The 22,642-nt window shown below is 36.3% G+C and overlaps 3 protein-coding genes across 3 annotated transcripts; 2 read left to right on the top strand and 1 right to left on the bottom strand.

The window, feature by feature from the left end:
* Positions 1-387: 387 nt before the first annotated feature.
* dnajb4 (DnaJ heat shock protein family (Hsp40) member B4) lies at positions 388-4,318 on the bottom strand. Its single transcript, XM_079378977.1, has 3 exons — positions 3,829-4,318; positions 2,777-3,354; positions 388-1,325 (listed from the first exon to the last, which is right to left on the bottom strand). The coding sequence occupies exons 1-3, from the start codon at positions 4,037-4,039 to the stop codon at positions 1,092-1,094; spliced, it is 1,023 nt and encodes a 340-aa protein (XP_079235103.1). The 5' UTR covers positions 4,040-4,318; the 3' UTR covers positions 388-1,091.
* A 2,013-nt stretch (positions 4,319-6,331) lies between these two features.
* On the top strand, positions 6,332-13,131 carry slc25a24l (solute carrier family 25 member 24, like; the record flags this gene model as incomplete). The annotated part of the gene is given in 12 exon segments (XM_079379938.1): positions 6,332-6,448; positions 6,567-6,693; positions 6,800-6,887; positions 7,148-7,269; positions 7,703-7,854; positions 8,771-8,908; positions 8,972-9,010; positions 9,789-9,857; positions 10,878-11,045; positions 12,324-12,404; positions 12,406-12,469; positions 12,947-13,131. Coding segments are annotated over 12 exon segments (1,350 nt in total).
* A 3,307-nt stretch (positions 13,132-16,438) lies between these two features.
* Positions 16,439-20,839, top strand: cope (COPI coat complex subunit epsilon). Its single transcript, XM_079378426.1, has 10 exons — positions 16,439-16,616; positions 16,790-16,852; positions 17,091-17,191; positions 17,361-17,513; positions 17,624-17,677; positions 17,895-17,976; positions 19,284-19,439; positions 19,818-19,886; positions 20,064-20,138; positions 20,273-20,839. Exons 1-10 carry the CDS (start codon positions 16,515-16,517, stop codon positions 20,318-20,320), a joined length of 903 nt encoding a protein of 300 aa, XP_079234552.1. The 5' UTR covers positions 16,439-16,514; the 3' UTR covers positions 20,321-20,839.
* Positions 20,840-22,642: the final 1,803 nt, after the last annotated feature.

Here is a 22,642-nt window from a genome sequence, read left to right on the forward strand (position 1 = left end):
CCAATAATGCTTATTATACCATAAATAGGTACATTTTCATGTCAAAAGTCTGGTAAATCGTGTAGAAATTACTATAGATAACCAATAACACGCATTTTGAATTTTTAGTAGTCTATTTCTCTCAGTAGCCTGCTCTGAATGGCATCTTCGTGCCATTCACTTTTAATCATTTAGTAGGCTGAGTAATGATCAATCTTGTTTACCAATTGTTTTCACTGAGATTTAAAATCTAGTTTCTGCTTTCAGAAATCATATCCATCATTCTGACACGATGACTAATTCTGAGTAGCAAAGGTTGCTGACTGTTTTTGACCTTATTTCCCTCGTGTAGTCTGATTTTGAACATGTGGCGTCCTCTGGCGGATATGTCAATGAATCACGTGTACAGTAGTTGAGGATTCTGTATCTCCTACAGTTTTATTAAATTATATCATAAAGATTGAACCGTAAACTTTCAACACAATGCACTAGGAGTAGTCAGTGTAAGATAAAGTAATTCTAATATAATGCAAACGCTCTCCTAACTTTCCATGAATAAACATGGTATGCTATGAACCCACAGCACAAGTAACCAAATTTTTGGTCTCTGTCAAAGACAGTTACATTATGTGAGTCCATTGCTCACATTTAAAAGGATCTGACATATCAGATCTGAAAAGGCATTAGTAGAGTCTTGCTAAGTGCTATCACAAATGAAGGCAAGTATCTATGGTACCGTCACACAGTTCACTCCAAGCCATCATTTACTAAAATTATATCATATTGTGCATTTAGAAAGAATAACAGTACATGATCTGTCAGTACAGATGGGATCTACTTGTGAAAGGCAATTCAAAAGATGCATAAAAATAAAAAAATATTCAAACATAGATTGCACTGTAAGTTGGCACTATCACTGACATACACAAGCATGCAACACAATTCATATATATATATATGCATTAGATATATAACATATATATATATAACAAACATTTAGATAAAAAATAGAAATTGCACATTCTCCAAATTTGATTTGTCATCTTTGTCCACCTATGAAAGGGACTGAATTGTTCATGTAGAAATGTCACTAAAGTCTGTCCAAGCTCACTTTATGAGACCGGTAAGTGTCGTTTCAGGACATCCTTGGCATTAGATGGCAGACTCTCAGGAAAGTTCACATCAAACTCCACAATAAGGTCTCCTCTTTGTTCTGGGTTCTTTGGGAAGGGCAGTCCTTGTCCGGCAATGATCTTCCTCATGCCAGGTTTGATAACATCTGTTATCTTCATATTGCACGTTTTACCGTCTATCGTCGACACGGTGACAGAGCAGCCACACAATGACTATGAGCAAAGAAAAAAAAAATCGTTAGTAGGATAATAAATATCGGTTACACTTTACAATAATATGCTCTTAACTTTAAATATGCTATAAGACAAATAACACATAAAAGCAGTCTTGTTAGTATTTATAACTGCTATATAAATGTCTAAATTTTACATTGTCATGCATTTATAACTACGTTTTAATGGATGCCTTGTGCAAGATGCTTTAAACTCTGATACAGTAACTCTGCAACTGAATTGGACCTGCTTTTAGATACGCATTCATTTAATTTCATTTTTCATCTTATTCATAGATCTTGATTCACAGTATGTTCTTTACACTTTCTTCTTAAAATGACAAGCATCAGAACAGGAAGCTGGGAACAGAATGAAACTTTCACATTAAGACAGTAACCTGGGCAAATACCTACTATATTTCCAATTCATTAGTCTGCAGATATTGTGTGCAAAAATACTAACTTTTTCCCTTTTGTCGTCTATATCCCATCCAACAGCCTGAAAGCATATTTTATTGGTTTGATGGCCACTCTGTGTCATGACATTTACAGAATGCCAATGATTCTGCCATATATGTACATCTTGATGGCCCTGTAACAGTTTAAGTGGGCGAGCTCTTTTCTGGCATCGCACAACAGCTGATTGAGCTCATATTCCTTCCTGTCCAAACTGCATTATGTAAGAGACGAGATTTCACACAAAGAATTTGACATTTTTAGCTAGGCAGATTTACAAAACCTTGCCTTATACAAACCTGCACATATAGATAGATCTATAGACAGTAAAAGTGTTTATATTTTTAAACTGACACAAAATGCTACAGTAAAATCATGTTAATTGGCAATTTAACATGCTAAACTGTACTTCTTACATACTTAAACCTACCATAAATTGTGGAAAATTAGCTTGCATTTAATGGTATTAATAAGAGGTATACATTTAAAACCTGTAGGCCTAATTTTACTGTAAAATACTGTTTAAATTATATTTGTTGGAAGTAAAAATAATGAATTACCATATAATTTACAAGGTGAAAATCTATATAATGTTCAACAAGACAACATTTTTTAAGTCAGATGGATGAATGGATGGACAAATAGATAGATTTAGAGCCCTGCTGTAATTTAACTTATCATATATGGTTGACAATTATATTCCATGAACTATTACTGTAAAATATTGTAAAAAGAAATGCTTTTGGAAGTAAAAAAAAAATAATTACCATCTAATTTAGGTGAAAATCTGTATTATCTATATCAATATATATTGTATTTTAGAGTCAGATGGATGGATGGATGGATAGACATTTACAGTCAGATGAATAAACAGACAGTCACATGGATGGATAGATGGATAGATAGACGGATAGACGGATAGACAGATAGACAGATAGATGGATAGATGGATGGATGGATGGATGGACAAATTCATTTTTAAGTGGCTTCTCTCACCTGGCGCAAACTGATCCGGACCGGGTACACGATATCAGACCCCTCTCGGCGAAAGTGGGCGTGGGGCTTGTCTTTAATGACAAACACAATATCGGCAGGAATAGTATTAGGCGTTTCGTCACCCTCGCGTGGAAACGTGATTTTGGTTCCCTCTTTCCACCCACGCTTGATCTCAATAGTGAGGATTTTGTCCTCGTTTCTCAGAGTCCGACCGTCTGGATTCAAGCGCTTGCGTGAGATTTTCATGCGCTTGGTGCATCCGTGAAAGACCTCCTCCAGAGACACCCGGAGCTCGTGGTGGATCGCGGGGTCCTGTTTTCTGCGCGGCGGGCCGCCCTGACCAACGTGCCGCTCGCGTGGAAATCCATTTATGTTAAAACTCGTGAATGAACCAAAGGGGTCATTTCCGTCCACCTCAATGTCATCGTCATCTCGTCCGTTGACTTTCCTGCCAAAAAATATCTCGAAAGGATTGGCTCCCCCAAAAAACGTGGCAAACGTCGCGTGAGGATCCCCATGGAAGGTGTAGGTGAAGTTGCCTCCTGGCCCGTCGGTCGCCCCTCCACCTCCTTTAAGACCTGAAATGCACAGATTTAACAGAAAACACGTTTTATCTCTGAAAAAAAAAAAAAACTGAGGAAGATTCAGGCCACAGGGCCTATGATGTTAAAGGCTTTATGATGCCTGATGTTAAATTACTATATGATGTTAAATTACTATGCATGCACTGCAGTATGCCTAATTAAATAAACACACATAAATCATGCGCACGTCAAACCAGAGCCAACAACAGAGGTGACATCCAGTTTCGACGCTTAAATACAGAACATATGCAGTCTTTTCCCGGTTTGAAAGAAAGTGTTGGTTGAGCACTGACGAGGACAATAAACCATGACTCCATGTGGCCAACTTTGTATAGTCTACTGTCCAGAAAATGTCCAGAGAATTCGTTTTCATTACATCCGATAAATTCAAGAGATTAGCAGACAGAAGGATTACGCATTCATATTTTCGCTGTTATTATGGATAGGTTATTATAAAAGCAAGCCTACCTTCTTCGCCGTACTGGTCATATATTTCTCTTTTCTTTGGATCACTAAGAACTTCATAAGCCTCCGCGACCTCCTTGAATTTCTCCTCCGCATTGGCCGTCTTGTTTTTGTCAGGATGCCATTTCAGAGCCTGTTTTCTGTACGCCTTTTTGATGTCGTCGTCTGATGCCCCTTTTGCGATTCCCAATATTTTGTAATAATCTTTGCCCATTTTCTCCTATGCAGACCCGGTTGGCGCCGCTTCCCGAGGATTCGTCAGTCTCTTGAAAAAGACCGTGAATAAATGCAGCGTCGTGGCTACGGTGTCAAAACCTGCCTCTTTAAACAGTGCTACAGATGAGCAGTTGATCCTGTTGTGTCTGTTTGGAGGCGGTTACTCAGCACTAAAGATCTTGTGTTATTTTGCCCGCTTTAAATAGCCATTGCTCCCTCCCCTGAACCAGTGCAGCTCTGGAAGCAGAGTGTGCTTTCTAGAACGTAGCTGAAGCACGTCATTTCCCATTTCAGATCAATCCAAACTCACTCGAGCACCAGAAGCGATGTGTTGTAGTCTATGTCTCCAAGAAAATTCTGTGCTGTGGAGATCTATCTATCTATCTATCTATCTATCTATCTATCTATCTATCTATCTATCTATCTATCTATCTATCTATCTATCTATCTATCTATCTATCTATCTATCTATCTATCTATCTATCTATCTATCTATCTATCTATCTATCTATCCATTCATCTATCCATCCATCCAGCCGTCCATCCATCCATCCATCCATCCATCCATCCATCCATCTATGTGTCTCTTTGTCTAACTCTCATTAGTTTATCTGGTCATCTGAGGATAATGGGACAACATTTTAGTGGCTGTACATTTTACAGTTCGGACATATCAGTAGATGGTAGCAAAGATATTATATCAACCTTGAACTGAAATCTGATTTGTGCCTTAAAATATATTCATAACATCATAATAATACAAGTATTATTTAAAAAAAAAAAGGAAAAACATCTAATAACTTAATCTTTTGAAGTTCATCAAAGTTGGACTTTCCATGAACATTGGCTAATAATAGCCTAGACAGAGCACAGTATTAAACAAACACAAAACATGACCAAGGAAACACACATGAAACTAATAAAACAAAATCTATCTATGGGAAGTCGTGGCCTAATGGTTAGAGAGTCGGACTTGTAATCCAAAGGTTGCAGGTTCGAGTCTCCGGCCGGCAGGGATTGTAGGTGGGGGGAGTGAATGTCCAGCACTCTCTCCACCCTCAATATCACGACTGAGGTGAGACCCTTGAGCAAGGCACCGAACCCCCAACTGCTCCCCGGGCGCCGCAGCATAAATGGCTGCCCACTGCTCCGGGTGTATGTTCACGGTGTGTGTGTGTTCACTGCTGTGTGTGCACGTTGGATGGGTTAAATGCAGAGCACGAATTCCGAGTATGGGTCACCATACTTGGCTGAATGTCACTTCACTTATTCACTTCACTTATAAACAAAATAAACATTAGCTTAACAACATAAATCAAAAATATAATTCAGTCTATCTATCTATGTCTATATCTATGTCTGTTTACCTAACTCTGTTTTGTCTTTCATTGTTGATTAAAGAAAGCCTGCTATATATTTCAAATATGAATGATCAGTATGCTTACTGTGGGTCAGATGTAACATTTCATTCCAAAATTAGCTCATGCTGCTTCATTAGCTGCAGTAGCCTTTAATGACCTTTCTGTTTTTGTGCTTCATATAGCCTATATTGTCTCACATTTAACCCAATCTATCCTTCAGATCACTCTAAACCTTTAGACTAAAATAACAGTAATAAAACTAAACAACAATAATAATAAAACTAAACAATCGGCCTAAAAGTCAAACTCCTTGTAACATTTATCTTCAGCTGTTCTAAAACTGTAATGCTACATTTGTGTTGTTGCTATGGATGCAGGTTATTAGAAGTCATTTTCTGAAAATAGATGGAAAATATGAGATAATAAAAGGCACCACTCTAAGAATAGTAGTTCAATCTTTCACTGGCAGGTGGTAGCCTGCCAGAAAAAGATCCAGTTTCCTCCCCATCCCAACCTTCTCCTCACTCAGACCTGTGCATACTTGAAGCAATCTTTGAAAAAAATATTAGAAAACAAAACTAATAGGAGTACAACATAAAGGAAATAACCAGAAATAACCATGTTTGGTCTGTAAACAATATTGACTTTAATAAACTGCACTGCTTGTCCCATATAATAGCCCCCACAGTTCCATCTGCTGGTTAGCATCTGTATAGCATGAACTTTCTGTGTCTGTGAGATGCTGGGATTCAGCTGGACCACCACATTGTACTCCATTCTCTGGAGAGATAAGAGTAAATAAGGTGAAAATACAGTAATTCACCACTAATTAAACTAATAGACTTACCCTCCTTAAAACTATTTCCCGTATCACTTAAATACGAACATTTTTTCTTTCTTTTACACTAGAAAGCTTAACAATAATAATCATGGATCACTTCCGCGGCTTGTTTGATAAACTCGACAAGAATAAAGACGGGTTTGTATCTACAGAGGAGCTGCAGAGTGAAATGAGGAGGATAGGTGTGGAACCAGTTTGTGAAAAGGTTCAATAAGACAATACATACTGATACATTTGTAGAGATGTAGCCAAAAGTATTCATTCGTTCATATGTATCTGGATTACATTATTGTCAGTAGGCTTAACATGATTCTTTCGTTTAGGCTATCATGTCCAGTTATGACCAAAATGAGGATGGATGTCTAAGCTATCAGGAATTTCTCATTTACATGATGAACAAAGAGAAGAAATGGAAAATAGATTTCAATGCCCTTGACAGAAATAAATGTGGTAAGCTGTCTGTGATAAATGTCCATATGTTCTGTGGATATAAGATGTGCTCTCAACTCACAAAGCAATACCAAGAAAGTGGCAAAACTTTATTCCTTTGATACAGGGGCTATTGACCTGGAGGACATAATGTCTCTGTTTAAGGAATTAGGTTTGGTCATATCAAAACCGAACGCAAAGCGGATCATTCAAATGTAAGAGGCCTGATGGCGTTACCTTTACATTTGCAATATTTTATCCTTGATACTTATTATAAAGCATTGTTTACCAAGTCACAAGCATCAAGATCACTCCATGTGTGTAAAATGAGGCTGATACTTTGACATATACAGGTTTATGTAAATCTCAAAGAGACTTTGTTATCTTACACAGTTAAAGTTAAATGCATTACATGCATGTATTGATTATGTTATTAATCAGTTCGATTATTAACGTTAATTTTGATTGTCATTAGGATGGATAAAGAAAACTCTATGACAGTAGACTGGGAGGAATTCCTCCAGCACGTCATCATTAACCCAGCAGAAAACATTGGAGAGTTGGTATCTTCCTGGAAACATAACCTGCAGCTTTTAAATACTTAAGAAAATACATAATACATACTTCACCTAAAAGGAAAATTCTCTCAATATTGTAATGTTATAAAATAGTGCCATCGCTGTTGTGTAAGACTGTATTTGTTCTGCAGAACACAAACAAAACATTTCAGCTCCAGCAGTGGCATTTAGGTGTGTTCCCTCCCAAAAGTGATTACATCGCCTCAGCATACACTAATTAAACCACAGGGGGCATGTGAATTATGTTTATACATGGCTTTATGTGCTTTTTGGAGCTTCAAACTTTGTATGCAGACTTTGTGTGGAGATTTCAATCTAAAAATCATTGTGTTCCTCAGAAAAGCTGTACACGAGTGTGACATAAGTAAATGGTAAATTAGCTAAACTATTACTATTTTGCACGTATCTGCACTGTTCATAATCAGGTTTATAAAAGGATGTTGTGTTTTTAGGTGTAGGAGAGAGTCGCTCTATGCCTGATGAGTTAACCCAGCAGGAGACTGACCTGTCTATCTGGGGGAACTTTATATTGGCCGCAGGATTGGCAGATGCTGTGTCTAGAACTGTGACAGCACCAATAGACATGTTAAAGACACAACTTCAGGTAGTTATTGTTAGTCATAACTAAAAAAAAATTGACTACACTTGTTGAATTCACTTTAATGTAAGGCTTTTCACACTGAATGCTAGCGCTGCAATGCTAGAGCTGTTGTGTAAACAGGTCAAGTGCTGCATTTGTCCCATCAGTGACACTGACACTGCAAATATGCAAATAAGAATTGAATAGGATAGGCATAAACATCAGCTGTGAAATGTCAGCATATGAATACTCAGGATTAATTGTAAACCCTATAGAGATGTAGTTGTAAAAGATAACCCAAGTGTGTACCTGGGGTTCAGGATGACTCCAGGTTAAATATTTCAAAAGCGAAAAGCCATTTTGATTGTAAAATCAAAGGAAATAAAGTATAATGCTAATAAATAAATAGTGTTAGTGCAACCAAAGAAGATACACCTACAAGAAATGATGATGACTCGTTAATATTTTTGGTTTATTTTGCCAGAAAAGAAAAAATATATACATTTGCAATTTTCTTTTACATATAGGCCAGACAACATACGGTGAACACGGTGAAAAAATGTACTAATATACTTTCAAACTTTCCCCAGCTGATTGATTTCATTAAGAATTGCAAGCATTTTTTTTTTGAAGCAGTTTGAATTTGAAGTTTTCTGAAATGTTTAAATGTGCAATTTGGACATTTTCTAATGAAATATGCATTCATTTGCATTTTGCATACATTTCCAGAACAATCTGAACATTGCATCAAATTTCAAATTTTGAATTTTGTTCGATCTTTCAAATCAAAAGCCTCAAGAAAAGTACAATCAGAGCAATTCGTTAGCTTAGAAATAATTTGAATTTCAGTTAAATTGTGAGTAATCACAATATATTTTAACTTGTAACTGTGAGTGTCTGATCTGACAATAATAGCCTAACAGTGCAATATGCTAAACAGGTTTTTCTATCCAAAGCTGTGTCTCTGGGATTCCGAGAGCTGCAGACTGGAGGTTTTAGATCCTTGTGGCAAGGAAATGCTCTTAATGTTCTTAATGGAACACCACAATCAATGCTTCAGTGCTTCATCTATGCCCAGGTGTAGATGCTCACTTGTGCACAAATGTTCAAACATTAATTCTTTATCTCACTGTCCTTGCAGATGAGGATGTACACACTTGGCGAGAGGGAGAGTCTGTTGGTCCATCAAAGGTGTAATGACTTTAGAACTATTGTTCTAATTTTAGCTTTTAGGGAATCATTCTTAGGATTCGATATTTATATGATTAATTGTTATTAATCAAAATGTCCAACATATACCTTCTAAATCATACCTCATTAACGACTTGTCCAGCAAACATTAACCAGTATGCCTTAACAATTCAGACTAATTCTGTGGCCACAGTAATACTTTGATTATGTAATGTTGACATTGGGTAAAATTAGCATAAGTAAATTTTGAGCGTAGGTACGCAATCTTTTTGGCAAGTAATTTCAGACTTGAAAAATCACATAGCAACAGACATGAGATTTCTTAATAGAATCAAAGTTTATTTCCCTACTCTAACACAATACTAAGCTAACGTACACACACAAACAGAAGACTTAAGCACACAAATAGATACACAAATTTAGGCAATGAATTGTTTTGATCTGAAGAGTTTTAGGTTCTAATGCTCGTTTTCAAGAATGCTCTAACAGCCTGAGGGAAATCACACGCATGGAACTCTTCTATTTTTACTCTTAGCGATGAATACAACCAGTTTCCAGCAGATTTAGGAAATATTGTCTTATTTTCCTTGTTCTTTAAAGATATCCAGATGTTCCTCTCAAATATATTCTGGGTTTTTAGAGTTCTCCCGAGATAAGAGATTCAGGGCAAGAGATCGGCCAGCCAGTCTGGGAGTGGGGCTTTGATTCCTGTTCAGGAATGTGTCGTCTTGAAATTAGGTGTGTGTGTGTGTGTGTGTTCCGACCAGGTTCTACAAAGATTTGGACTGGGCTGTGTGTCAGGGGCCGTGGCACATGCTGTGTTCTACCCCTTAGAGGTATCACAGTGACACAACAGGTTGGAGTTCCTTACTGTTAGGTGTTGTTTGTGAAATGTTTGTTAAAGAAAGTGTGTAGTTGTCATGTCTGTAATCATTTATATCTAGAAGGTGAACTTTTACAAAGAATTTCTCATGCAATAACCAGTAACACTCATAAAAAGTAATAGTTTCTTTGAGAAATATCCATATCATATTACTTTCTAATTTACTTTACGACAAAGGCAGGATACAACAACATAAAGAGCAAATATGGATGCAAATTAGGTGTATAAGTGATCTTTGTGTTGTATTATTTTCATGCTTGTTTCCGTTTCCTACAGAGAATGACGTCTAATGTAGCTTTGTTACACAAGCCTGTTGCCTCATAACAGCTAAATGCATGGCAAAATAAATAGCTACATTTAATCGTCGGTAATTGTGACCAAAAAGGAACACAAAAAGCACAAATAATGTTTTTGTTACTTGCAATAAAATAAATGTTAACTAAAAATGGGGAAATTGTATTGTATTTTTGTACTAAAATAACAATAACTGATGTAAAACTTTATATTGACAAGAAAGACAAAACACAACTAAAACTTGAATTGAAATTAAAATGAATAAAATATAAAAACATATTTAAAATATTAATAAAATCATAATAGTATCTCACAGTTGCTAAAATGACATTGATCGCGACAAAACGTTTAAAATAAGAAATGCCCTGATTGCTAGAATTAAAGTTGCAAGAAATAAAGTCACAATTGCAAAATATAAAGTTAAACAACATTTAAAGTCACAAGAGTCAACTGTGAGATAGCGACACTGAGATATACAGTCACGATTATGAATGTAGTCATAATTGTGAATTACAAGAAATAAACTCAATTCATACAAACAATTACTTTATATATTATAGTCATTTTCATCAACAGGACATGGAATGCATTCAAACTGACTTGTAGTTAACATCCACAATTACGACTGATTAGATCAACACTAATTTGCTGACTCATTTGTTAATTCTTCTAATGGCAGATGTTGAAAGTTAGACTCAATCTCCAGCCTGCTGGTACCTATAATGGAGTTTTGGGATGTGCCAGACTGATTTACCAGAACGAGTCTGTGTCAGCTTTCTACAGAGGGTTCAAACCCAGTATACTCTGCATGATACCTTATGCTGGAGTGGAATGTGCAGTGCATCAGGTAATTCAGGGCACTGGAGGAGGTACCGTATCTGAGCATTCAATCAAGAAGAGACAAACTGCTTTCACTTTCAGGCAGTGTTATTGCTGAATAGGCAAACTGCAAGCTTTACGTTCTTAACATCCTAAATTACACAGCTGTAAGTTTCATCTATTTCCTGATTGTACATAAAATAATAAAATGTTAATTAAAGAACACTGCTAAAAGTTTAAAACTAAAAATCTTATTGTGTGTTTTATTATGTGACATTTTGTACCATTAATCACCAGTAATTTCATATTTCATATTTTGTTTTTATTTTTTATTATATGAAATTATTTGTATCAATGAAGAAAATATTATCCTAAAATGTGCTCCATGCAAAAAAATCTACATTAATAGATTTTATTCAATAATATTTGACATCAAATATTAAATATAATTAATATATGAAGTTAAAAACTTAAATATGTTAAGTTAAACCAGTATATCCAAATCCAGATTAAGACCTTTTTACATGTTTGATGATTATTACTCAAATGTTCAAAATTATACAGTCTATTATGTTGTAACACTGTAAAAAAAAAGTAGTTTAAACTTAAAATAATTTGTTACCCCCGCTGACTTAAAATTTTTAGTTGTCCCTTAAATTAACATTGAGTAACTTAAAATGTCAAGTTGAATAAACTACAAATTTTAAGTCAGCGGGGGTAACACATTATTTTAATTTGAAACAACTTTTTGAAACATTTTTTTTTTATAGTGTTTTGAAAAAAAAAAAATATCACTTTGCATATTTGTCATTAGACCACTGCACAAAAATAGTGTAATTTTACTAAATATAGCTGTCAGACCTGTCGTGTGTCATGTGTTCCCGCCTCTTGTGTCCATATTTGGTTTGTTTCCTGTCCTTGTTTAATGTGATTATTAGTTAATTCTGTTCCAGCTGTATTTTAGTCATTAACCTGTGTATTTAAGTTCCTACCTGTTCAGTTTCATGTCGTCTGGTCTACTCGTTACTCCCCGGTGTTCCTGTCTGTCAGCCTTGCCCTGATGTCTACATTAAAGACTGTTCATTTGAGTTTACTCCTCGTCTGCGTGTTCTTGTATCCTCCCTGCTGTGTGCACCGTGACAATAGCAGCCTTTAATACTGCACTGTAATAATATAACAGTTATTGCCACCACTACATTGATGTGCTTATGTGTGATTATAATGACTAATTTCAATCAACTTCAAATATTTGATTTTATTTCACCCATGAATTAATCACTAACATGAGACCTTTCTCCTCTGGCAGTCAATTATGAGCTGGGCGAAACAGGATCCAGAGCACTTCAGTGACTCCAAGCTCTTCCTCTTCAGTTTTGCAGCATTTGCATCAGGAGTCAGGACAGGCCACCAGTTACCCTCTTGCTGTCATCAGAACACACCAGCAAGCACAAGGTGAACGTTAACCTGAACTGATGATAATTACTTGGATAAATGTTTTCTTTCATCAAAAAAATGTCTTCTGTGCTGTGGAATCATGTACATTTTTATCTTCCTCATCTTAGAATATAGCTGTCAGTCTTGTTTCAGAGCACTAAATACAGATCTGTTCACATACAATTTAATTTGTTAGCGTTTTCAATGATGTTAAGGCCTCCCAGTGTTATAGAAGTTGCTACTTTTTATACATTTTAGTCACTCTCTCTGTGGTAGCAAGCATTATTCAAAGGTTTGAGGGCAAAAACAGCAAAAAGCTTGACCTTCAGTTGTTCTTCCATACAGAGAGTATTCAAACAGGTGCAGTAAGCTCAGGAATAGTAATTATTCTCCTGTTACTACAAATATACAGTGCAACCGTGTTGTATAGCATTTGTCTTATGAATTTCTTTAGCATTTACTAAAAAATATTTGATAACTATGTTGTTTTTTCAGCTTTCTGTTCCAGCTCACAGAAGCCTACAGATGCTCTTCAAGGACTCTTTGGAATCTATGAGAAATATGGAGTCAGAGGTTTTTATAATGGAATGGGAGCTAGCTTTCTAAGAGCGGTTCCTTGTGCTTTACTGAATTACACCCTGACCTCAAAATTTGAGCCATTGCTTTCTTCATTGTTATAATGTTGAATAATGGATCAGGAATGAACCTTGTGTATATTGTTTTTATTCCTTTGAATTCTGTTAGATTACATATAGTCTTTGTGTTATCTGTTATGGTAACTTATGACTATGGTATCAGTATTGCAGTATCAGTTTGCTGATGTACATGTATGAGCACAGTCTCTGTATTGTGCATTCATATTTGCAGCACTGTATTGGGTTATGTATTTCACAGTTTACAATACGGTTTTTGCCATGAAATGTTAACCGTTTTCAACCTTCCTGACATCAAAAAATCTTTATTTGCTTGCTGCTATGAACTTAATCAGTATATGACACTGGTGTTAAATTGTAAGGCCAACTCAGACTTAATAAAAACTGGCATTTCCTTTTTTTATTTTGCTTTATTCCTTTATATTTCCTTTTATGCTAAGCCCCAGATGCTACAAAATTCCATTAACAGCCTTCCTGAATGTGAATATTATTTCTACTGTGTATAAAACTTGTTACAACGATACTCAGTATACCCTATCAATATCTGTACTGAGTGAAAAAAATCTACTTTTGGCAGTACATTTTACAGTTTGTTCGCAAAGAACTAAACAGGTATACTGAAAAGTAAGATGGGTAGAGAGATGCAGTGAGCTAGTGAACAAAGTTTCAAAGTTATGATATGATCACGTACAGTACTTCTAAACATTTTGTAAATATTAAAGGAATAGTTCTGCCAAAAATGAAAATTCAATCATTGGAACAGATTTGGATAAATTTAACATTACTTCACTTACTCACCAATGGATCCTCTGGGTGCCATCAGAGTCCAAACAGCTGATAAAAACATTACAATAATCCACAAGTAATCCAGAGAAGAAAAAAAAGACAGGTGAGCCACGGGGCTAGTTGTAGCATGAGGAAGGGCTATATCAGTAACTAAGGTTTTAAAGCAAAAGTCAAATTATAGGATTTTTATGTCGGTTTCAAACACCACAACTGTCTTAATTTACAAGATAATTTCTGTACATTTTCTGACCTTGAAACTAAACTACCAATATCAGCATATTTTTGCTGTTGGGAAAACAAGTAGACACAGTGGTACATTTAGAAAACACAGAACACAGAGCACTTGAATATCTGGTCAGGGCAAGTTTGTTTTATTATAATGTTATACAAATCCCTAATGAAAAATAACAATAATGATAATAGAAACCATCACAGACATTCTAATGGTTTCGACTTATACAAACATTACAAACCTTCAACTGTTAACCATTAAATCCATTACCAAATGTTTTCCAGTAGTATGTTTTGGGCCAAATTCCATTAGGTTTAGTGATTTTAACATACCGCCAATAGAAGACAATCGTTTACCAGAGACCCACGCTGTTAAAAAAAAAAACAAGTTGAGTCAACTTAAGTTAAGTTAACTTCTAAAGTTCTTTCTTTCACACAAAGACAGATATTTAAAGCGTGGTTCAAATAAATAAAATATGGTTTCATATAAATAGCCTATAATTTAATATCAAGTAAATATATGGTTCCAACAATAACAGGAATGCCAGGATAGTACAAGAGCCTTGTTTGAGAGGCCTTTTATAGGCAATGGTACGGTGGTCGAGAGAGCTCAACGCGTAGCAACCCTAGCTGTCAATCATTACATCAAGACGGGGCTCGGCAACAGGACACACAATAGGTCAGTATTCACCATTAACCAAACGCTTTTCACTTGCCTGAACATCTCTCACTGTTTACACTCAGATTGATGCACATAAGCAAACACACAGTGCTATTCGACACTTATTTACAACCTTATCTTATATTGTATTACTCTTTTATTTTTAATCCGTAAAATAGCGCGTGTTCTGTGGCACCTGAACAGGGACGTGCAGAGAGTTCCTCAGGGGCCGGGGCTCAAATGTGAAAAAAAGGGGGGATAATGTGAAGAAAAAAAAAAAAGAAAAAAAAAAAAATATATAGGTCAAAAGTTCGGATACATTAATATTTTATATTTTTGCAATAAGCCACAAAATGTTAATATACTTTAAAATACATTTTATGCAATGATGATTTATTATCAATGTTGGAAACCAGTCATACTTTTTTCAGGATTCTTTGATGAATAAAAAGTTCAATAAGAACAGCATTTATTTAAAATATAACTTTTGTAACAATATACACTACTGTTCTGCATTAAAAAGCAAACTTCCTGATTAAACATTAAAGCACACTAGTGTGAGAAACATTTTATGAGAAATGTTCAGAATTCTTATCTCATACTGTGAAAATTATTCATAAAAAAATATTTTTTCACTTAGGTGCCTACTTTCAGATAAATGAGGTCTACGATTAATCAGATGCAAATAGAAACACAAAACCAGTCCTAAACGAAAGAAAACAAGTTGAAAAAAAAATTGAATCAAATATTTGGTGATAATATATCATAATGAGAGATTTATAAGCAGTTGTTTGGAGTCAGTCATTTGTGGAGGAGCATCTCGCTCAGAGCCGGCGCCAGGTCACCTCCATTGGGGGGCATTTAAATCTCTAGGGGGGGGGGGGGGCACGCATCTCAATGTCGACAGCTTTTATCGGTACTTTCGCTTTCAAAATCGATCGTGTTCAGCAAGGATGGGGGAGGATGGAGGGGGGGGGGGGGGCACAGGAACTCGTTTGGGGGGGAACGGCCCGCGAGTGCCCCCCCTTGGCACCGGCCCTGGTCTCGCTGCAACCCACAAGATCCAGGAGGCGTGGTTGGATCCAGATCCAGCTCCCCCCACCTTACATTTACCTAAACCTACCCATCTCCACGCCCTGATCCCTAAACCCACCCCATCTCCACCCCTAAACCTACCAATATGATGTCACACTTGGATGTGGGCGGGGTTGGATGGCCACCGCAGGATGCAGCGAGCCCTACTTGCATTTTTGACCGGGAACACCACAAGTGTGACTAGGTGAAATATAACCCACCAAAAATGAAATTCTAAAACAATTAATGAGAAGTACTTATACCCTACGTGAACAAAGTCAGTAAGTTTGAGTCCAATGCGATAACGTGAACTAGTATTTTCAGGAAAAAGAAAATCTTTTCCAGGTCAATTTGACCCGAACACAACCAAATGATAATTTTGCTACAGTTTTTGCTTGGACATGTTAAACATATCTAATCAATCTGGGTAATACATTTTCATTTTAATTTTGCAACATATAAAGCTTTAAAATATGTTTTTAATTTGCATATTAAAACTAGTGTAGAAAATGGCAAATTTAAATGATATAATTGAATTTTCATTTTCATTTTGCACTAAATGTTGCACATATTCCTTGCTTTGCCACAAGAGGACAGCATCCAGAGACCGAACTGAATTCATCTGGTGACGTGGCCAAGGTTATTATGTTCCACAAACATGGCGGCGCAGCAGAATGAAGTGGATGAGCTGTTCGATGTGAAAAACGCCTTTTATATCGGCAGCTATCAACACTGCATTAACGAAGCACAGAAAGTAAAGGTGAGTGTCCTGCAAAAAAAATAGTCTTAAGACGAAAACACTTCCTCAAGAGTATGTCTGTTAGCTAACGGCTAATTCCTTATAGCTTCTATATATCACGTACCTATTTAAAGATTGTAAGTTAATTATCAAATGACAAACAACCACATATAACTGCTGTATATTTCTTTTAGACGTCAAGTCCAGAAAAGGATGTTGAGAGGAACATATTTCTGTACAGAGCTTATATTGCTCAGGTAAGTTCATCAGTCTGTTGTGTTATTGTTTTGATTTTGGAATAAACACTTATACAAATTTAGATTGATTTGCATATTATAGTTTTATGTAACTGTCAGCTACAATGTCTTTTACCCGCCTGTAAGTAAAGATACACAGCTGTTTCATCTTTAGAAGAACAAACACAGTAAAGAATGTCCTTTTTTAATATAAAATCAATACTTAGGTGGTTAACAGTGATGATTTCTGTATCCTCAGAGGAAGTATGGTGTTGTACTGGATGACATGAAGCCCAGCTCCTCTGAAGAGCTGCAGGCTGTCAGGATGTTTGCAGAGTTCATGTCCAATGAAGGCAAGAGGTTTGTCTTTTTACCTTTATTATAGCAGACCATATATACAATATAAAATCTATAAACACACAGTTTAGCCATTTTTTCTGTCATTTAAAAACATCTTCATAAAACCTGCAGAAGCCTTGAATTATGCAAGAACTGATTAATGTATCTTATGGCCTTATACTTTTTTTAGGGATGCAATAGTGGCAGAACTGGATAAAAAGATGGCCAAGAGTGTTGATGTTTCCAACACCACCTTCCTGCTGATGGCGGCTTCCATCTATCTGCATGAGATGAACACAGATGCTGCATTACGTACCCTGCACCAGGGAGACAGTCTGGAGTGGTGAGTGTCCTGAGGCTTTCTGGCAGTTTCACTAATTGTTGATTTAATCTAACACAAATTGGATTACAAATCCATAAATTGCTCACTGCCTATTTGTATTTCTCTTATAGCATGGCCATGACTGTCCAGATACTTCTAAAGCTGGACAGGGTTGATATGGCAAGGTATTTCTTTTAATTTATACATTTTTAATATTATTTAGATTTGTATGTACAGTATTAATGTTATATATATATATGTTTTATTTAAAAAGATATATGTAACTTTTATGATTGTTTTGCTACAAATATAAAAATTAAACCTGGTTTTAGTTAATGGCTTTAAATATATTATATAATATAGTAAATGTATTATCTGTTGTGTTGTTCGGTGTCTCCACAGAAAGGAATTAAAGAAGATGCAAGACCAAGATGAAGATGCCACTCTGACCCAGCTTGCTACCGCTTGGGTCAACCTTGCTATTGTGAGTATTGAAGTAAATGTGAAAAATTATTTTCTTGGCCGTTCCTTGTCTAAAGGCTGTGAAACACCAAGTTGGCTGTTAGCCAGTGTCAGGCAATCGTTGAATATCTGTCAGCCCAGTTTTTGTGGTGTGTTTTGCACTGTTTGCATTAGTTGGACCACCATCGGTGGCTTTTTCGTCAAGTTTTCGTTTCAAAATCAATCTTCTAAAGCAACGGTTCTTAATACCGTTCCTCGTGTCCCCTGTCTCTGCACACACTCTGCTCTGCACACACTCTGCTCTGCATCTCTCTCTCTCTCTCTCTCTCTCTCTCTCTCTCTCTCTCTCTCTCTTCAGCTCCAACAAACTGTTCCAATTATACACTTATTTTCACATAGCTTTAATCAGAATAAAACCGTATATTAAAAGCTAACAGAAGCAGTAGCACTTACAAATAACAGCATATCTAAAAGTATTAACCAACAGCAAAAAAAAAAAAGCCCCATACCAGTAAGAGCCGTGCTTGCACAGGTTCTGCACGATCCTCTTCACTAATATTCTCTGGGTCTCATTCGGGCTCAAATTGATAAGCAATATAGACGACGCCATTGTTTACAACACAACCGGAACACATGCTGCTGAAGTGAGGGGCGGGACGTTTAGATGCACACTAGAGGCGGTTTAGCCAATCAAAACACACTGGGCCAGCTAACCAGTCTGAGCCCATCACATATTTCTGAGGGAGGGGCTTCATAAAACCAGGAAATGAATACACCAGGTGTAGACTAAAGGTAAATTATGTGAAAAATAATGCGTTTTTAAAAAAACGAAGAATGAACACATGTTTGACTGCACCCCATAAACACAATCAAGCCTAGAAAAAACCAGTCAGCCACCCCTTTAGGAAGCAAGAGGACAACAAAATCATCCTCAATGCTTGAAGACTCCATTTAGTAGGCTACTGTTTTGCGAATATTTTCACAACAGGTTAATTAATACGCATCGGACTCGGTGTGCAAGGTTTCTGTGGGTGACAAATTTGTAGGCTAATGAATACGAAAAAACGCATGTGAAAATTTCAGACTCGGTGTGCAGAGACATTTAGACTTTCATCAAAATGGAATAACTTGCTTTTCTACTAAAAGCATCAATTTACATTTGTTTGCACTTAAACGTGAGTTGAAAAGTGTGTAATGATTTTGTTTTTCTATAAAATCTCTGCATATGGCTACTTGTTCAGTTTTTGCTGAATTCTATATTGTTTTTATGTTTGTTTGTTTGTTTTTGACTGGGAATTGAATGTGTTTTCGTTCTTCCTCTACCAACAGGGGGGAGAGAAATTGCAGGATGCGTACTATATCTTCCAGGAAATGTCAGACAAGAACTCGCCCACACTGCTGCTGCTGAACGGTCAGGCTGCAAGTCACATGGCTCAGAATAAGTGGGATGAGGCTGAGTCAGTACTACAGGATGCTCTGGACAAAGTAAGAGCCTGGATTTCAGCGCAGCAAATGTCAAGAAGTTTTGTCTAATTTGACAAGTGTAGACTGACTTCTTGGTTGAATCCAAGAACTTCAAGCTAAGCAAGCAACCCAAACTCAGACTATATTAGAAATGCTATCCTGAATCACAATCTAATCAGGGCTTAATTTTTCTGCTAATCTCCTATGTTGACCTATAGAAGGCAGCAAATTGATAGCCTTGCAAGGAAAACAAGCATTTGTGGCTGAAAACTGGAATTACTATTGAAATTGAAAGCAGAACTCATTAAGTTGTGCTTCATATTGATTATTCAATGAGCTGGCTTTGGTCCACTTTTAACTGCGGTGAAATGTCATGATTTGTCCTTTTATCTTCTACAGGACAGCAGCCACCCAGAGACACTCATCAACCTCATTGTGTTGACACAGCATTTGGGCAAACCTCCTGAGGTGAACTTTATAAATATAAATGTTCTTAGCACAGTCCGCTACAGAGGCAGTGGGATGTTAAGATTAACACTATAATCTGCGTGCTTCGGTGTATGCGAAAGCATTTTATACCCCGGAGGAAGCATTAGTTATTTATAGGATAGCAGAGATGCTCATAGTTTCTTTGTTTCTGCGCAGGTGACAAATCGATATTTGTCTCAACTGAAAGATGCACATAAGTCACATCCATTTATTAAAGAATATCTTGCTAAGGTAAGATTGTTTAGTGTGATACAGGACACCTTGTTCTGTTTTTCTTTTCTGAGAAGGCATTACTTGAGAAACTGTGATATAAATTAAGTACTAAGTTTAATAAAGACATTGTAAACTCCATTATGTTCCCACAGGAGAATGAATTCGACAGGCTTGCCATGCAGTACGCCCCCAGTGCCTGAAAGAGCTACGCAGTTTTAATTTGTCTCCTACAATGCGCCGCTATATTATTTCTCCACTTTACACCTTTTCAATGCCTTTAAACAAAATAATATTCAACTGTTTGAGATTTTTGTTTGCTCTGTCTTTTTTGACATGTCCAAAAGCTCTACAAACATTCCTGTATGATGGATAAATAAACATGTTTATCATACATAATGTTGTGTTATTGAAGGCTCGGCCAGAGAACTTTGTCCACATCACAGCCAATGTTGTTCTTTGCCAGGCAATGGGCAAAAACTCTGCTGTGCCAAATCCAGCCTTGACAACTCTCCACAACCATAGGCACCAATTCTGTCACCATAGGCCAATTCTGTTGTCTTTAACATTGCATGTTCCACTATGGCATGTTGGCTAATTATGTTCCTGCCTCTTCTCTATTTGTAAGATTGCTTCGTATACTTTTCCATTGTCCTCATTTGTAAGTCGCTTTGGATAAAAGTGTCTGCTAAATGACTAAATATAAATGTAAAGGTATATACAAAAATGCATTCATAGGGCCTTTCCATGAAATTAATTTCAAACATAAATACAAAATGAAGTAATTTTAGTAAATGAAAAAGACAGACTTCTGCAATAGTGCATTTGTAGGCTCTCCTGATTTACATACTCTCTAATATAGTGCAGTCTACTGTAGGCTAGTTGCACAGAACTGGTCCGTAAGCATCAATTGAAAATCTACATTTATTAGCACATACTGATATTGTAGATTTTTGACCCTTTATTAGTTGTGCTCAAAGGGAACAGTCAATGGTTGAAAGGCGGACAATCTTTCAAAGTTTACATGGTCTTCAACTACTCACACAGTTGAACAGCATTATTTTTGAAGGAACATATCAACAATGAGAGCATCTAGCTGTTGGGGGAACATTGCAAGCTTTCCACCACCATGCGCTGGTCTTGCAATTCTACAAAACGAAAGCGCACTTACAAATGTATGCATACAATAAGCATAGTAATGGAAATTTCTTCTATACATAAAATGTTGTATGGTTATTCCACGAATAAGAATATTTTCACCTTTGCCGAAATTTCATCATCCAGCAGCTGTAGGCCTACTATTCCTCCTCTGCCTCTCAGATTGTTTTCATCCATTGTTAGTATCAGCATTTAGCACACCTCCGAACTGACTAGCTGTATATATTGATCACACCATTAGAAACAATTGTGATCAATTTTGAGTTGTGTGTAAATGACAGCTGTGTTCATGGTGTGAAATGAGTGAGAATGTTTAGAGTTTTACAAAAAAAAGTGCAAAGAGTGTAACTAACTGAAATTGTTTTGCCAAAAGAATAATTTATTCAATGTGTCTGAGCATTTGGCTCAGAGAATGGGGTTTAGTGTTTTAGCAATTCAGAAAAAATAATAATAATCAAATTCTCAAAGCATGTAGTTTATAATTGACATTTTCACATCACTTGCTCTCATGTATCCTGTGCATATCCAGTCAAAATAATTGGGTTTCAAAGACAAATCGATATTTCTATTTTATTCAAATGAACAAATACAACCAGACGTGGCTGTTCAACCAACAAGGATGCCAAGTGAATGTTGTTCTTCATCATATCTTTTATTTAAAGTAAAACACTCAATATTTTGTTTTAATTACAAATGTTTTTGTAATACCCCATAGCTCTTTGTACACCCATTTAACCTTAGACCTAAAGATGCTGGGGAGTGCAAGCTGCTCCTGTTTTCCATTTATAGTGTTTTCCAGGACCCTCCTTTCACGGTACACATATCACTACCCTTCCTTTTTTCCATGCTTAAGCAGCAGTGCTGTGCTTTGCAAAAACATCATAAGCAGGTGATATATCATAGTCCAGGCACTGATCACAGGGAACGTTCTGTAAATATGTTCAAATGTTATGTTATAGGCCTGTTCATCTAGCATATGTAAAAACAGTTTTCCTAACATTCCCATAAAGCTATGAAAACATTTTCAAAGAAAATTTGTATAGCATTCTTAAAATATAATGTAAATGTCTATTACATGTTGCAGATAAAATATACAGTTTGGAAGCATTGCTTCCAGTCTGTGTTCTCCAGGTTACTAAATTTAAATTAAATATTTATTTTTAACTTCATTTTGTGTGTATGAGCAATGGGAACGTTTTGGTACAGTAAGACTCGGTTTTTAACTGCAAAATACGACAAAAATGCAATGTGACATTAATTATAGGAAGAACAGAAAGGGGGCACTGAGCTGACTCAGTTTGTCCCAATGAAGGAAATTACATCTGTCTTTATTATGTTTTTAATTTAATCAAAATTTCTGTAGAAAA

The sequence above is a fragment of the Barbus barbus genome (genome assembly GCF_936440315.1).
Source record: "Barbus barbus genome assembly, chromosome: 26".
Taxonomy (NCBI): Eukaryota; Metazoa; Chordata; class Actinopteri; order Cypriniformes; family Cyprinidae; genus Barbus; species Barbus barbus.

Bases quoted from the DNA above. Each gene is read 5' to 3' on its own strand.
- cope (XM_079378426.1), top strand. From the start codon at position 16,515: ATGGCGGCGCAGCAGAATGAAGTGGATGAGCTGTTCGATGTGAAAAAC. The intron at 17,192-17,360 runs GTTTGTCTTTTT...TACTTTTTTTAG, and splicing joins ATGTCCAATGAAGGCAAGAG to GGATGCAATAGTGGCAGAAC. The intron at 19,440-19,817 runs GTAAGAGCCTGG...TATCTTCTACAG, and splicing joins TACAGGATGCTCTGGACAAA to GACAGCAGCCACCCAGAGAC.
- dnajb4 (XM_079378977.1), bottom strand. From the start codon at position 4,039: ATGGGCAAAGATTATTACAAAATATTGGGAATCGCAAAAGGGGCATCA. The intron at 3,355-3,828 runs GTAGGCTTGCTT...TGTGCATTTCAG, and splicing joins TGACCAGTACGGCGAAGAAG to GTCTTAAAGGAGGTGGAGGG. The intron at 1,326-2,776 runs GTGAGAGAAGCC...CTTTGCTCATAG, and splicing joins TCCGGATCAGTTTGCGCCAG to TCATTGTGTGGCTGCTCTGT.